At 36.4% G+C, this 15941-nt stretch overlaps 2 protein-coding genes across 3 annotated transcripts in view; both read left to right on the top strand.

The window, feature by feature from the left end:
- Positions 1-9714, top strand: part of MLF1 (myeloid leukemia factor 1) — a 44770-nt gene extending 35056 nt beyond the window's left edge. The window contains exons 5-8 of one of the 2 annotated variants that reach the window (XM_033090356.1): positions 95-223; positions 2036-2195; positions 4193-4331; positions 5878-9714. In XM_033090356.1, the coding sequence (XP_032946247.1) occupies positions 95-223; positions 2036-2195; positions 4193-4331; positions 5878-5983 (534 nt within the window). In that variant the 3' untranslated portion in view covers positions 5984-9714. The remainder of the gene's footprint in view (positions 1-94; positions 224-2035; positions 2196-4192; positions 4332-5877) is intronic. The other variant, XM_033090365.1, reaches the window with a different exon arrangement.
- Positions 9715-12201: 2487 nt separating this feature from the next.
- The window catches only part of GFM1 (G elongation factor mitochondrial 1), a 39268-nt gene continuing 35528 nt past the window's right edge, over positions 12202-15941 (top strand). The window contains exons 1-4 of the mRNA XM_033133449.1: positions 12202-12405; positions 13598-13750; positions 15047-15179; positions 15623-15827. Of these exons, the coding sequence (XP_032989340.1) occupies positions 12316-12405; positions 13598-13750; positions 15047-15179; positions 15623-15827 (581 nt within the window). The 5' untranslated portion in view covers positions 12202-12315. The remainder of the gene's footprint in view (positions 12406-13597; positions 13751-15046; positions 15180-15622; positions 15828-15941) is intronic.

Raw genomic sequence — 15941 nt, 5'->3', positions numbered from 1 at the left:
TAGTAAGACTTCTGGCTAATGTTGTGAATCCTGTGACATTAATTCTTCATATTTGACTAAACTCTCAGTATTTACAATTTATATTTACCTCCAGAGTCATCTTTCAGTGGATCCAAATGCACATTCATTTAGTTCTTCCTCAGTTATGACTTATTCCAAAGTAGGAGATGAACCACCAAAGGTTTTCCAGGCCTCCACTCAAACCCGTCGGGCTCCAGGAGGAGTAAGTATTTTCTAAGCCTTCTTGGAGCTTTATATACTTGTGGAATGATAGATCACCTTTACAATTATTAAAATTTGATCTGGTATTGTGGGTGTGTGTGTGGGGTGGTGGTGAGGAGCACCATGGCACTGTGAAAAACAATAAAGCTAACTGTATTTATTTAAAGACAATGTTTTTTGTCTCCCTCACCCCCTACCCCTGTCCCAGATACCTTTATTCATGTAAATATCTATTGGTGTTTATTACTTTTACATGTTTACAAGGTAAATAGACACTAAAAGAAGTCTTTGTTTCATGAAACAAATGTCTACCTTTAATTTGTATTTGAAGTAAATGAATTTCTTAATTCATGAAACATTTCAAGTGTACAGAAAGGATATAGAGAATAATATAATACCCATCCTTTCACCCAGTTTAGTCAAATCATAACATTTTTCTCTATCTACTTTAAGTTGTCTCTTGTTTTGTTTCCTTTTTAAGCAAAAGACTTTGCAGCTGCAGTTAAAGCTTCCAATTCGCTCTTCCCTCCTTGGTTCCTTTTCCTTTTTCCCTCCCCCTCAGAGAACCATTTTCCTATATCTGGAATTTATCATTCTGATGCATGCTTTTACAATTTCTTGACTAATATATGTTTCATAAATATAATGAATTATTTTACAGGTTTCTAAACTTTATATAAATGGTTTCATATTGCATATGTTCTCTGCAACTTGACTTTGCTCAATAGTATGCTTCTGAGATTTATTCGAGTTGATATGTATAATTCTGGTTTCTTTATTTTAACTTCTTAATAGTATCCAAAATATGAATATACCACAATTTTTAAATCTGTTTTTCTACTGATAAATATTAAGGTATTTCTGATTTTTCACTTACTCATTTTTATACATGTCTCCTTGTGCAAAGGGTCTAGGAATTGTATTTTTGGGTTGTAGGAGGTGTGAGTAGTTTTTACTAGAACTTACGAAGTTCTCTATCACATGGAGATTGAAAGAGTCAGCTTCCACAGACTCCAGCATGAGAGTTCCCATTTCTCCACTTCCTTGTTAGTACTTAGGGTAAAAAATAATTTAGGTTTGGCTGTCTAATGGGTGTTAGTAGTTCATTTTTCAGTTCTTACATATAAGACATACCTTTTAATGATGCTTTTGCAATACTGCAGCTTGTTCATCTCAGACATTTTAATATTAACTTGCTATGAGTGACATACATCCTAACTGTAAACAATATAAATGTGGATGTCCCACAGCAAACCATGTTAATAGCTTTTGGCTATCATAAATATTATAATAACCCATAGAATTCATAGGTGAGAGCCATGAGGTTCAAGCCCATCAACATGACTGCTGAATAATTAGTTGTCCTTACTTGTAGGAATGCTAACATATACTCCCATCTATTCCATTGTGAAGGGTAGTGTTGAAGGCACTAAGTTATATAATTAAGTTATTGTTTGTTTTAATATTTGATTGCAATTTGGTATATAAAAGGTTAAATTGTATTGGTTCTATTTGTCCTAGACATTTTAATTTCAAGCAATTCAAGGAATATCAGAGAACTATTACTATAATTTTACTGCAAATTGGTAGTGGAATTGAGTACCCATTATTTTTAGAGCAGCAGATTTGTGGTCTTATCTCTATAGGTAAACAGGCCAAGGGGAGTTTAGAATTCTATCCATTCTATATTTAAGTAATAGCTAATTTGGGGAGCCTTTGAGATCTTGTTCCCCAGCAATTGTCTTCAGTTTTTACTCAAATAAACTCTTAAAAAATAAATAATAGCTAATTTTTATTTTCTTTACTTTTACAGATAAAGGAAACTAGGAGAGCATTGAGAGATTCTGACAGTGGACTAGAAAAAATGGCTATTGGTCATCATCTTCATGATCGCGCTCATGTCATTCAAAAGTCAAAGAACAAGAAGACTGGAGATGAAGAGGTCAATCAAGAATTCATCAATATGAATGAAAGTAAGTTATCGCAATAAATAGTATTCTTTCTCTTAAAGTTAAAGTACCAGCTGTACTGGTAGAACTTGGTGAATATTTTTTGTCGAAACATTTCATAAGATGTCGTTTTGAGGTAGTTTATGAATAAATGTGTAGGGAATACTTTATAAAAGTAATAAAAGTGTAGTTTCATTGTTTCATAGTAGATCTGTCTTTAGAGTAATTTTTGGTAATGCAGAGTATCATTTATTTTTTGTTTTCTACTTGGAAAATGGAATATTTGGGATTGAAATTTAGTAAGACTCAGTAGGCAAAATGTTTTAAATATTTCTGATTATCAAAGAAATATATTTGAAGCATATAAAGAAAATGAAAATTACCCATCTCAACTCAAAGTAACTACTATTAATGTCTTAGTGTATTCCTAGTACTTTTATGTATATATAAACACATTTTGCAATATCACTATTTTACTATCTACATAATTTATATTATGCTTATTTTAATTCACCATTAGAATTGTGAACAGTCACCTATGATGTTATTTTTCAAAGACCTTCTAAATGGTTACCTGAAAGTTTTATCATGAATAGACAATAATTAATTTAAATGGCTCTATATTGTTGGGCACTTAGACTTTTATATAGACAAGATTTTAATTTCTGGTATTGTTAGAAATATGTATTATATATAATATATCATATTGTATTTCCCCGAAAGTAAGACCTAATCGGAAAATAAGCCCTAGCATGGTTTTTCAGGATGACATCCCCTGAACACATGCCCTAATATGACTTTTGGAACAAAAATTAATATGAGACCCGGTCTTATTTTCGGGAAAACATGGTATATGTATCAAGTAAATCTTTTTGTTTTCTCAATTTTATATTCATTCTTCAATACATTTAAGTTCTTCCAGTATCCTAACTCTTCTCATTGTAGTTTTTAAGTTATATTCATCTACTGTTTTCAGAAGCATTTTTAGTAAAAATGTCTTATCATAGTAGAGGGTTGAAATTATTGTATCATTTTAGAAAAAAAATTCTTTTAAGGTTGGAGTTTGATAAAATTATCCTTATTCAATGAGATGGAAGTCACAACATCTTAATCTTTCTTTAATTTTAACCTTTGTAATCTTGTCATATTTAAATATATATGGAATACTTCAGAATAATTAATCTATTAAAGAAAAATTTAGTGAAGTAATACATTATTATGAAGGCAATCTGAAAGAACACGTATTATCATTTACCTATTGTCATTACTATGGAAGTTAGATGATCCGCTTCATAACAACATACATTCTCAGTCAAGATGAGTAATCTGTTTTAGGAAGTTGACAACAGCAGCTTGTTGAGGCCAAGTTACAAAGGAAAATGGTGAGGTTAATAGGAAGTACTAATAGGATACTCCTAGGAGGAGTATCCAAATACAGAGGAAAAGGATGATCACGATGAGAGGACCCAGGAAGAAAGACTGTAAGTCAGTGCAATGGGTCAGCGGGCACATTGGGTAGAATAATACGATCTCCAGGCAGGTGTATGAAAAACCAGATCATCAATAACCAAATTATCAATAGGAATATAAGAGGAACAAACGAAAAAGGTAATATTACCCTGAATCAGACAGAGACCTTTATATTTGAAGTAGTTTCCTTACTCTTTTCTTAAATTTTAATACTATGTTTTATTTAACTTAATACATCCAAAATATTATCATGTCAACATGTAATCATATGTAAACATTATTGATGAGCTACTGTACCCTTTCTTTTTCACAACTGCATTTAGACAACTCACGTTTCAAGTGCTCAATTGCCACCTATGGCTAGTGTATACCATATTGGATGGGGCAGGTCTACACACTTCCCAGTCTGAGAAATTATATTTGGATATCGTTCTACCTTTATCTTGAGGTTAGGCTGATGGATACATCAGGCTAGAATGAAGTGTGTGGGGAGCAAGGCACTTACTGACAGTTGATACATTAATACCCCTTTATTTTGATATTTAATGTAGGCGATGTTCATGCTTTTGATGACGAGTGGCAAAATGAGGTTTTGAAGTACAAACCAGGGGGACCATGGCGCAATCTAGAAAACACTAGGATGAGAAGTGTTGGTCATGAGAATTCAGGATCCCGAGAACTTAAACGAAGGTAAAAGTTATTTCTAAAATAAATTGTGTTGTTTCAAGAAGAATTAGAAGAATGTTATGTAATTTTACCTCTATTATCAAGAAGTTCTGATTAATATCCAAGTTGTTTGTATCAACAATATCTTTTGTAAAAGATGTAATTCTACATTATGTCTGAATATTCCACACAAATTTAATTTTGTATCTGAGAACCAATAATATTTTAGGGATTATGTGATTAGTAACTCAGAAGCAAATTATGCTTCAGAAGATAGGGCCTAAAATACTCCTAAGGGAAAATGATATGCTATAATGTAATTGTTTTGTGAAACAGATTTGAATCTAGATTTAGTAGGAGTCATACGTTTCATACCAGGTAAAGATATTGGTGTCTAGAGATATGATAAGGGGAGAGAGGCTCTATTTGAAAGGGTTAACAAAACTTCCCTAATAAGTCAAAAATCAACTTTTAATGGTAAATGCATTTTTATACACTTATTAATATTAGATATTTTGGAAGAATTTTATAAAAACTTTAGCCTCCTTTGGGAATTACCTTTGGGAATAGCTGTGAAATATAAATGTGCTGAAACCATGTGTTAAAGATTAGAGAGATTTCTATGCGTTTAGTATATATTCTGGAGTTACAATTTGATCTGGTTCTCTGGGGAAAAAGTTGAGAACAATACCTAATTCCTATTGAAATTATGAGAGAGAGAGAAAGAGAGAGAGAGAGGGAGAGAGAGAGACACCTTACCCGGCCTCAAAACAAATCCATGTGTTCTAGGCTGTGAGAATGGAGGATTGCTGCTGAAGGTGGAAGTCTTCACAGAACCAGCAGTAGACAAGTGGCTATTAAGTTAATCAGAAGTCTTGTGCAGAATTTCATGTGCCAATATTTTTTTATTTTAAAATACTTGCTTACTTATTTAGAGCACTAATACTTCCTATAGAAAATGTGCTTTCATATTCATTTTAGATGATATTTATCTCATTTTGAAAAGTTTATTGATAAAAAGTGAACAGTGGTAAGTTTGACTATGAAATCTAGGTACCAGTTAAAGAAAGCAAGTTCTTTATAGATAATCTGTAAATCTACAGTCCTATCGGCACCTTCGGTAAACTAGCGCTGCACGATAGAATTTTCTGCAGTGATTTTTGGCAGTGATGCAAGTGTTATGTATCTGTACTGTCGAAAAATGTAGCCACTAGCTACATGTAGCTATTGAATCACATTTAAAATGTGACCGATGTAACTTAAAATTGAATTAAAATTGTTTTAATTAAACAATTAATTAAAATTGTTTATTTTAGCTAAATTGAACATTAAATGATACCATGTTGGCCAGCATGGTTAAACTGTGAACAGTTCAATCTATCTCAGGAAAGCAGCTATTACTCTCTTAAATGTTAAATGAAATAGTCTGCCATATGTTTTTCCAAGCTATTAAGGAACTGTTAAGATAAAACTTCCCTCAAATGACAGTGGCTTTTAATATGTTTGCATTGATTTCTAAGCCATTGACCATTTAAAAAATGGTATTAATGTTCATATGTATATTTCTCAGGGAGAAACCTCATCAAAATCCAGCCACTGAACGTGGGAGAAGATCAAATGTTTTTGTGGACAAACTCAACGTCAAAGGATCCCCTGTGAAAATCAACAAAAAATAAATAGGCTTGCATTTGTTTTGTTTAGTTTCAGTTGTTTTAACAGAGAAAGTAATGGTGCTGGGTAATACACATAAGACCAATCTCATTGTTAAATCAGTACTGTACTTAGAGACTTTAATCTGATATCTCAGTGTTCTTGGATGTGCTAGCTTTATATTGTCCCTACGTTAGCAATAAAACATTGATTTTCGGCAATGTGACAAAATTGTTAAACATTCTATCAAACTCCCAGTCATCCTCCTATTGGCCACGTATTCTTCTGTACACTCAAGATTGAATGTGGAGCTAGTTCATCCTATATAATTAGTTACAAGAAAGTGAAATGTTAAAAAATAGTATCACTTTCCACTAACACTACACTAGAGTTATGTTAATGAAGGTCATAATCATTTAGCTCAAATCTTATGTGTTATGTAGCCAGGTAGCTTAAAGATTTTTTTAAAAACAAAGCAAAACTATACTAGTACTATCGTATGAGAAATTAGTTATCACTTTGATAAAGAAAATAAAGAATCAAATAGTTCATTAGCAAAGAAAAATTTTAAATTGCTAATATACATAAGTTTTCTTATAGTTTCTTTATACACTATGTTCTTTTTTGTTCTCGCTTACATTCTTAACATTTATCAGACTTTACGTTGACCTTTTTCTTTAACTTCTTAAGGTAGCATATTTCTGCTCTTCTTTTCCACAAACAGCTTAATCTATTTCCACAGTTAACATTCTAAAGTTGGAGTGTCCTTGGAGAAACTCGGCTCAGCCTTTTTGTGACATTTAGAAAAATACATTTGGTATTCTGCAAACCTGAGTGATTGATTATCTCAAAATTTCTTAGACAGGTGATATGTGTGCTTGAGCAAGATACTTAATAATTCAATTGTTCCCTTTCTAATTATACCATTTAAAAATTCAGCTCTAGCATTTTCTACTAGAATTCAAGCATTAATCTGTTTTTATAAAAGTTAGGTTTGAAGTTTATTAGAATATAAAAATCTGACCTCTTAAGTTTGTTGTTTCAAGGGGAAAAAAAGAACAGAAAACCCACTATCACTCTATAATCCTTATATCTTCCTTTTTTAACTTCGGAAGTAGAATTATGTGGTTGTGCTTATACTCATCTAATATTCTATATCATATACTGTTAATTTTAGTTGGTGTTTCATGCTTTTAATTAGTCACTAAAATAAGATGCATATGTGTTAATTAATTTTTATAATGGAAATTGAGCATGTATTAAAGACGTTAAATTTTTTCCTTTATGTATACTTTCGTGTTTTAGTAACATAGTGGGAAATTGTCATAACGTGTGAATTTTAAAGAACACTTTTGTATAAATTCACTTGATAGAGCAAAACCAAGAGTAAACACTGTAATTATTTTCCTTTTGCCTAAATCATTACACTGGTATCTTGAGTCATTATATTCAAATATGAGAACACTTTAATAATTGTACTTAAAATTGTATAACTTCTGTGCATCATATACTTAAAATTGTATAACTTCTGTGCATCATATAGCAATTAGAGAATTTGTAGATACTTTTTCCCTTCCAATTTGCCTACCATAGAAATCAAATAAAAACTAAACTAGATAATACACACACACACAAACACACACACACATCTTATCCCACAGTGCTTCCTAAGGAGGGGGCCACTTGACATATAGAGATTAAATGGCCATTTTTTCTGTTGATATGGTGCTGAAATTGACTGTTTTCAGAATTTATTTTTACCATAATGCTGAAGTCAACCAGTATAAAAAAAAAGCTCTCTGTGCTTATAGTTCATATATTATTTTTTCTTTATGGACAACCATTGATCTTTCTGGAGTTGTGGGTCTTTGGGGAATGCAAGGATATTAACAATTTGGTGAATGTGGCCTTGACAATAAGGCCAAGTTTTGTAGTTAAGCTCTTTGACACTTCAGAGAATTTCCTGGTTCTGGCAGTCTCAGCGACAGGTTTTCATTACTCTATTTTTGTGACTACATTGTCCTTTTTCTGTTGCAGGGCAGTGGCAGGAGCACGTTGGAATCAGATGGTGCCCTGCGTGTAGCAGTGTGATGGTGTTTGGAGGTGGGGCCTTTGGGAGATGATTGTGTCACGAGGGTGGAAACCTCATGAATGGAATTAGTGCCCTTTATAAAAGAGACCCCAGAGAGCTCCCTTACCTTTCTTCCATGGGAAGACAGAGTGAAGCTGGCTGCCTTTGAACCTACAAGTGGGATCTCACCAGACATGGAATCTCCTGGCAATTTGCTTTCAGACTTGCTAGCCCCCAGAACTACGTGAAATAAATTTCTATTGTTTATAAGCCACCCAGTCTATGGTACTTTTGTTACAGCAACCTGAATGAATGAAGACAATCATCTTAGGCTGATCAGGCTAGGACACTGGAAATTCTACTGAGGCTCAACCTAGACCCTTACTGTAGTGAATGGGACCTTCAATTTGGTTGTAATGTTCGTATCTGAGACCTCTTGAGGCCCCTCTGTCCCTGATTACATGAGTTTTGCAGTAAGTCTGCATTCTGATGATCTCTTTGGCACCAATGTAATTCTTGTTACTGTCTCCTGGGGTTTGGAGGCTCTGATCAGGCTTTGTTGTCCTCTGGTGAATTTGGCTTTAAACACCATCCATCTTCTGTCTGCTTGCCCACCATCTATTACTTGTACATGAAAACTTTCCTCAGTCTTGTCTGTGTATGAGAAGTTTGCTTTGGGAAAGAAGACCTCTATCCACCCATATTGCCTTTTAACCATGTTTCTCACGTCAGTTGTCAGCCTGAGACAGACATAGCAATGTTTTACATTTGTTAGAACATCAGGCTGTTTTTCACGGGTTTGTCAGCTAACAGATTTGCACTACTTTCTGGCAAAAGTTGAGCAAGGAATTGTATGTCCTGACCACTTTGGGGAACTTGGACATGTTGAAGAAGACTTTCGCTTGAGAGGCACCTTAGAAGACAGCACCAAAAAAACAACAAAATCTCAGGAGAAGAGAGTCTTCGTGTCGTCTAAAAAGACCGCTTGGTTTATGTAGAAGACTGCTCACCTTTCAGGGCTTTTTAACTGTATGGCTTATATTTAAACTCCTCTCTCCTTAAAGAGGGAAGGTAATTAGCCTTTTACATGAGCACTTTAATTTTTGCATTATTAAATTAATTAAACAAGGAGGCCATTAGACAGGTGGCTTTAAAGCTTTTAGGAGCCCCTGTGAGCAAAGCAAAACCTAACTAAGCCTGTGATGCTTCAAGGTTAAGAAATTGAAACTAAAAGACACCTAATCACAAACAGCCAATCAGACTTTCCCAAGCAAGGCAACTGCTTAACATCATAGCCAAAGAATTTCCTTGCTTTGCTTCTGCTGCTTCTCTGTAAAAGTCTATTTCCTAGCTCCCCTAGCCGGAGCGCTCTTAACCACTTCTGGGCTAGTGCTGCCCTATTTGAATCGATTTTGCTCTAACTCACACTTTTTAATATACCTCAGTTTATCTTTTAACAGTATAAAACTAGCTCTAGTTAACCCTTATTCCTGTTCCTATCTTTTCTTCCCACTTCAAAAATTTTAAAGATAAGTTCAGAAAAAAAAATCATTCTGTTGAATGTGCAGTCTAGGACTATCTAGTCCAAATAAACAGTCCAAAGTGTCTAAGAGAAAAAGGCAAACTATTTGTGCTGCTTTTGGATAAAATGTGGACAAGTGAAAATGAAAATAATAGCCTTTGTTATGGTTATAAGAATAAAGGTTTAAAGCTAAAAAGATCTTTTAAGTATGATATAATTATGAATGTAAGGTTAATAAAGTATATTTTTAAAAAAGATTTGTTAAGTATTTCTGATATGTGATGGAGTTGGGCAAAGTAATGAATGAATATTTAAAGTCCGCTATGTCTTCTTCCACGTTTCATAATATAAAATCAATGCTAATAAATAGTAGTAGTTTATACAAAACTGAAGTTGAACTTCTCATGATTTAAACTTTCTGAATTTCCCATATTGATCTTATAGGTCAAATAAGTTATTGACTCTCATCAATTGTGTAAGGTTACAAACTATAAAATGGTGTTTATCTAAATAAAATTGTGATACAGCTGTCTTTTATAGGGGTTTGATCTTACAAAAATATTAAAATACTATTATACGGACTGAATGTATTAGCTAAAATTTTAGTTTTTCAAATCCTCAGTGAACTTTCAAAAAACCTTAGAAAATGTTAAATTAGTCCTTGGATACTTGGACAATTTCTAAGTAAAAATGAAAGCTAAACAAAGCTTTGGTTACTAAATATTTATTTTTATTTTCACACATTATAAAATGACTGTGAATTAACAGGATGTGCAAATGGTTTGGATGATGTCAATGTGTGTATTTTGCCACTTTAGAACTTAACAGATAATGTATAATGTGTACTCATAAAAATTGAGCTGGACAGTGCTTGATTTTGTCTTCCAGTTTTCTCTGTGGCAAAAACACAATTTGATTACTTTGGTTAAAAGTGGTATTAATAAAAATAATTAAGAATATATTCAGAATAATAATTACAGAAAACTATGAATATATATATATATATACACACACACAAGATAATGAGTATGAATTTTTACTTAAGGAAACTATTAAAATGGTAATTTCAGTATAATAGATACACTTTTATTTAACACAATTATATCTTAATTAAAGTAAAAACCTTAATTTTATTACCATTTACATAATTATGTATTGAATTTATATGTTAGACAAATACATGTAAAGGCTTATAAAGACAATTTTTAAAGTCCACAAATGAAAAAAATTATTTAAAGGTATATTCAACATTAGTGAATTTATTCATCAAAACAGCTTACAAATCCTTTATTGCAAATTAACACATGGATGATATGCAAAATGTAAATTTGAAATTCATTATTAAGTCTCTGATTTTTCTTTTTCTTGTCCCTTGTAATTTGCTTTGATTTCTATTTGATCTGATTCATTCATTTAACAAATATTTATTGAGCACCTAGCACATGCAAAGGGATACAGCAATTAAAATAAAATCATTGTCCTCATGGAACTGACATTTTCATTGGGTATATGTAAAATACCAATATATCTAAGAAGTGCTCTGAAGAAAAATGAAGCAGCATGAGAAGAAAGGGAGGAGCTTGCTGTTTTAAAAGAGTTGACCTGGGAACACCTCACTGATAGAGGCTCTTTGAACAGAGAGAAGAAAGTGAGGGAAAAGAACCACGTTGGTATCACGAAAGAGCAAAAGTCTGGTCACATATCAGCAAAGAGGCCAATGTGGTTGGAGCAAAGGGCACGGGAAGTAGGACTACAATAGCTTAGCTGTTCAAATCAGGGCCTTGTCCGCGCTTACTCAGAGAGCGAAGAGGCCGTTTCAGATTTTTTAAAAAATTAGTTATGAAAAATTTCAAACCTACCAAAAAGTAGAGAGAACAGCAACACTGAAGTCACAGGATGGAGTGTTTTCAGCAGAGAAATGACATGATCTGGCTTAAAAGGACCCTCTAGATACTGCGTTGGGAATATGAACAGCAGCAGGGACTGTTAACTAATTCTGTCCATGTGGCAGTTGCTTGAGAGGTGGGCAGAAGCAGCAGGTTCTGGATCTATTTTTGAAGGTAGTACCTATGGCATATGCTGACAGAGGTGTCAAAGAGGGCTGTGAAAGTGACATTTTTTGGTATGGGCAACTCAAAGAACAGTTTCCATTTCTGTGGAAGGGTTTGGGAGGAAGGTCAGAAGCTCCGTTTTGGACATTAAGTTTGAGATGCCTCCAAGAGATCTCAGAATCATCAAGGATGCTGTCTTCCATGTGGACTCTACGTAAAACGTTTAACATCGAACAATGACGGAATATATTGAAATGAGAAAAAGCACTAATAATTGATAGTTCATTGTTTTTCCACGTTCTTTTCAGGTCATGTCCTACAGACAATTATTTTTTATATTTCTAATAGCACAGATAATAAGTTTGCTTTTTTTTCCACTTAAATTCTTTATAAACATTTCTCCACTTTGCTATTAATACATCGACAAAACATCCACGTTTAAAGGCTGCATCTTTCTGGAACTTGCAAAGCTTGATTAGCGCCACAAAGCGACCGCACTTTCTCTTCCAAGTCAGGAGAGGGCGCCCGGGGAACAGAGGGCGCCGCTCTGCACTGCAGTCCGGAAGCTCCTCCCTCTTCCCTTCCCCGTGTCCTTCGCCCCGGAAGTGCTCTTCCGGCACTGCCTGCCGGCGTGACTTTGAACGCTAACGTTTTGGTACGGGTTGCTAAACTGACCCGGAGCCGCGGGACTTTCTCGCCTGTTCTGCGCTTGCCATGAGGCTGCTGGAAGCAGCCGCCACCGCGGCTCTGGGGCGCGGGCCGCTCCCGCGGGTCCTCGCCGTCCTGGGCTGGCAGAGAAAGCAGGTATTAGTTAAGCAGGTATTAGAAAGCGAGGCGAGACTGAACCTGGGACCTCCCGGGACTTTGCGGCCCTCCGGGGCCAGGGATACAGATACAGTAACACCCCTTCCTTCCCTGGCACTTCCCTACTGACAGCTCCGAATACAAGTCGTCCTGCCTCAGCGCTGAAAAGTCGCTCGGTACCTTCACAACTCACGAGCAGCATCGCGGTGCCCTGGGAGGTTGGACAGGTCTCCTATATATGGTTAAACCTCTTGGTTTTGGTATACCTGCAAAAGAAGTGACTGGAGTGAACGTCAAGACAGTTGAAAACTTAGTGCGTCCAGGGCTCGAACCCAGGGCTTCCGACTCATTGTCAAGTGCTCTTTCCACTATAATGTCATTAGGCTGACTGCCCCCTCTTTTAGCCGACCCTGGGTTATTTGATTTGGCGCGCGAACCTCCCGGTACTTTTCTATGGTCTTGTGTCAGCCTTTTGCGGGGGACGATGAATGATGTAGGATTAGGTAGGAGTTGAGCCTTTGCTATCATGCAAACCTCATTTGCTTTGCTCACTGGTATCCCCGGGATTTAATCAACTGAGTGCCTGTCACCCAGGTTCCACTTAATACTTTACCCCCCTTTCCCAAGGTCTTCTACTTCCCTTTTTTCAGAAGTGGCTGCAGTGCCCTTTTGATGTGTTGTCCTATAGGAAGGGTTTACATTGGGCCTTGATTCCCTTGAAATGCAGGATTCCTCCCCTTCCCGTACTAAAATGAAGTTTTTAGAAAAATATCATTAATTGTTTTTGTGTTGAAGAAATTGGAAGCCTTGTGTGGGCTGCCTTGGAGCTATTGGCACTGCTGCATAGAGCATATAAATCCTCAAACATCCTTGCTACATAGCTGTGAACTACAATAAGGGAGAAGAGAAAAAAAAAAATCAAAGTAAAATTTAAACCAAAAACTGTATTTCCTATTAGTTGTTGGGTATTTATTTTTAGAGTGTATATTTTTCTGTCCTGTCTTGCGGTCTCTCCTTCGGTTACAGGAGTTGCAGGTTGAGACATATACTCCGTTGGTTTTTCCACGCTATCTCATGTGATGTGTTCTGTGTGTTGAGATTCCTTGGAGGGAAGATGTCCACCAGACCCATTCTGATTGCTTGATGTTACCTCGTAAAAAGTGCATTGACTTGAGCTTTCTTGTTTTTTCAGGTTAATTGGAAGGTTTGCCGATGGTGTTCGTCAGGGGTGATCCCTAATGAAAAGATACGAAATATTGGAATCTCAGCTCACATTGATTCTGGGAAAACGACATTAACAGAACGAGTGCTTTACTACACTGGCAGAATTGCAAAGATGCATGAGGTTTGTGGTTCATGTTGACTCCAGATTAGTGAGAGCTATTTATTTTGTAGTTATTGTTTAATAAACTTCACAAAACCTGAAAGATTTAAAGAAGAGTAACAGTGATCTTTAACCAAAATCTTATCACAAAGTGGATAGGTCAAGCAGGCTTAAAATGTTGCTCTGAGGAATCTGTCTGGAGACCATCTCTGTGGGTATCCTGAGGAGATTGTCTTTTGAGAATGTTAAGTCAATATGATGTCCCCTTAAGCAGCTGTTAAAATAGTAGCTACATAATTTTCAATGTTATGAAGAGATATTTATAATGTTAAGTGGAAAAAGTGTTTAAAATTATATATAGTATGCACTTAGTAGTTAAAAAATACATATATCAGAAAAAATTATTTGAGAAAAGCTTGAAACTCTCCTGAAGAAATTACATATCAATGAATAACTTAACTCTGCATTTAAAAATATTTCTTCAGGGGCCGGCTGGGTGGTGGTTGCAGTGCCCTGCTCCTAACGCCCAGGTGGCTGATTCCATTCCCACATGGCCCAGTGAGCTGCGCCCTCTACAGCTAAGATTGTGAACAACAGCTCTCCCTGGAGCTGGGCTGCCCTGAGCAGCTGGAGGGTGGCGTGAGCTGCCCTGGGCTGCTGTGTGCTGCCGTGGGCTACCGTGTACCACCATGAGCGGCCACTGGCCAGCGTGAGCGGCCGGCAGCCGGTGAGAGCTGCCGTGAGCTGCTGTGAGCCACCGACCAATGACCTGCGACTGACTGCCACAGCCAGGGGGAACGAAAGTGTCATAATACCAGCATGGGCCAGGGAGCTGCGTCCTACACAACTAGACTGAGAAACCAGAGTTTGAACCAGAGTGGGGGGAGGGGGAAGGCGAAAGAGGAGGAAAAAAAATTCAGATGAAGATCATCTTAAATCACGTACTATAAAAGCTGAATCCTTCCCACTCAGGCCTCAAAATCCACGTGTGGCAGAGCAGGGGAAAAGCTGTTCTCTGTACATCTACTCACAGACTAACAGCACGAGGCTGGCAGGCTGGAACAGTGCAGAAGGGGAGAGAGGGCTTTGTGACTGCGCTGTGGTAGCAGTTGCTGAGAATGGCAGTGAAAAGGGATTAGGCAGTGAATAGAGGGCAAAACCTGTAATCGGTTTGCTACTTCAGGAGATGGTTTGACAAATTAGGTTTCTCTGAAAATTACATCAGTTAACTACCTGTGTTCTGGTTCCGTCTCGGTAAAGGTTTCTGTGCTTGTAATGCAGGGACAGAGAAATCTGAATTGCTGTGCTTGTGTTTAGGTGAAAGGTAAAGATGGAGTGGGTGCTGTCATGGATTCCATGGAACTAGAGAGACAAAGAGGAATCACTATTCAGTCAGCGGCCACCTATACCATGTGGAAAGATGTCAATATCAACATTATAGATACTCCCGGTGAGTTGAGTTCTTGGTTTTATTGCAGCTTGTTTTGGCAAAAGCATTTAGTTCTTTACTCTGGCACAGCTCATTTTGGATTACCAAATACTACTCAAAAGTGTGCCTGAATTCTTATTAGAGAAATCTGACTTGGGACCTAGAGCATCTCATCCTTTTGTGGTTTCCCTGAAAAACAGTGCCAATAAATTGTGAGTAGGACGGTTCTTGCCTTTTACACTCTGCAGATGATTCCGAAGGTATCTGTGCCCTTGTTTCTTTTTGAAGTGATTTTGTTTGGTCCCTGGACCTTATGGTGAGTGAATGGTATTGGTGGTTAAAGAATCCATATTCTAATTAGAAGACTTACGTAATGAGCTGAGATACAAAAACTTTTCATTGTGTGTGATATAAAAATTCAGACTGCTGTTGAAGACCCTCACATGTTCCTTTGTCTCATTTAGGGCATGTGGACTTCACAATAGAAGTTGAAAGGGCCCTAAGAGTGTTGGATGGCGCGATCCTTGTTCTCTGCGCGGTTGGCGGGGTGCAGTGCCAGACGATGACTGTTAACCGGCAGATGAAGCGCTACGGTGTTCCTTTTCTAACTTTCATTAACAAACTGGACCGAGTGGGCTCCAACCCAGCCCGGGCCCTGCAGCAGATGAGGTACTGAACCTTGGAAGGGACAGAGAGGGGTGTGATGATCTGGACAACAAACCTTATATCCAGAAGGACAATTAATTCAGTATCATTAAGCTTTATCCTTACTTGTTTTTTTCT

Source organism: Rhinolophus ferrumequinum, chromosome 2 (genome assembly GCF_004115265.2).
Source record: "Rhinolophus ferrumequinum isolate MPI-CBG mRhiFer1 chromosome 2, mRhiFer1_v1.p, whole genome shotgun sequence".
NCBI lineage: Eukaryota > Metazoa > Chordata > Mammalia > Chiroptera > Rhinolophidae > Rhinolophus > Rhinolophus ferrumequinum.
This window is presented reverse-complemented; position numbering and strand designations above follow the sequence as displayed.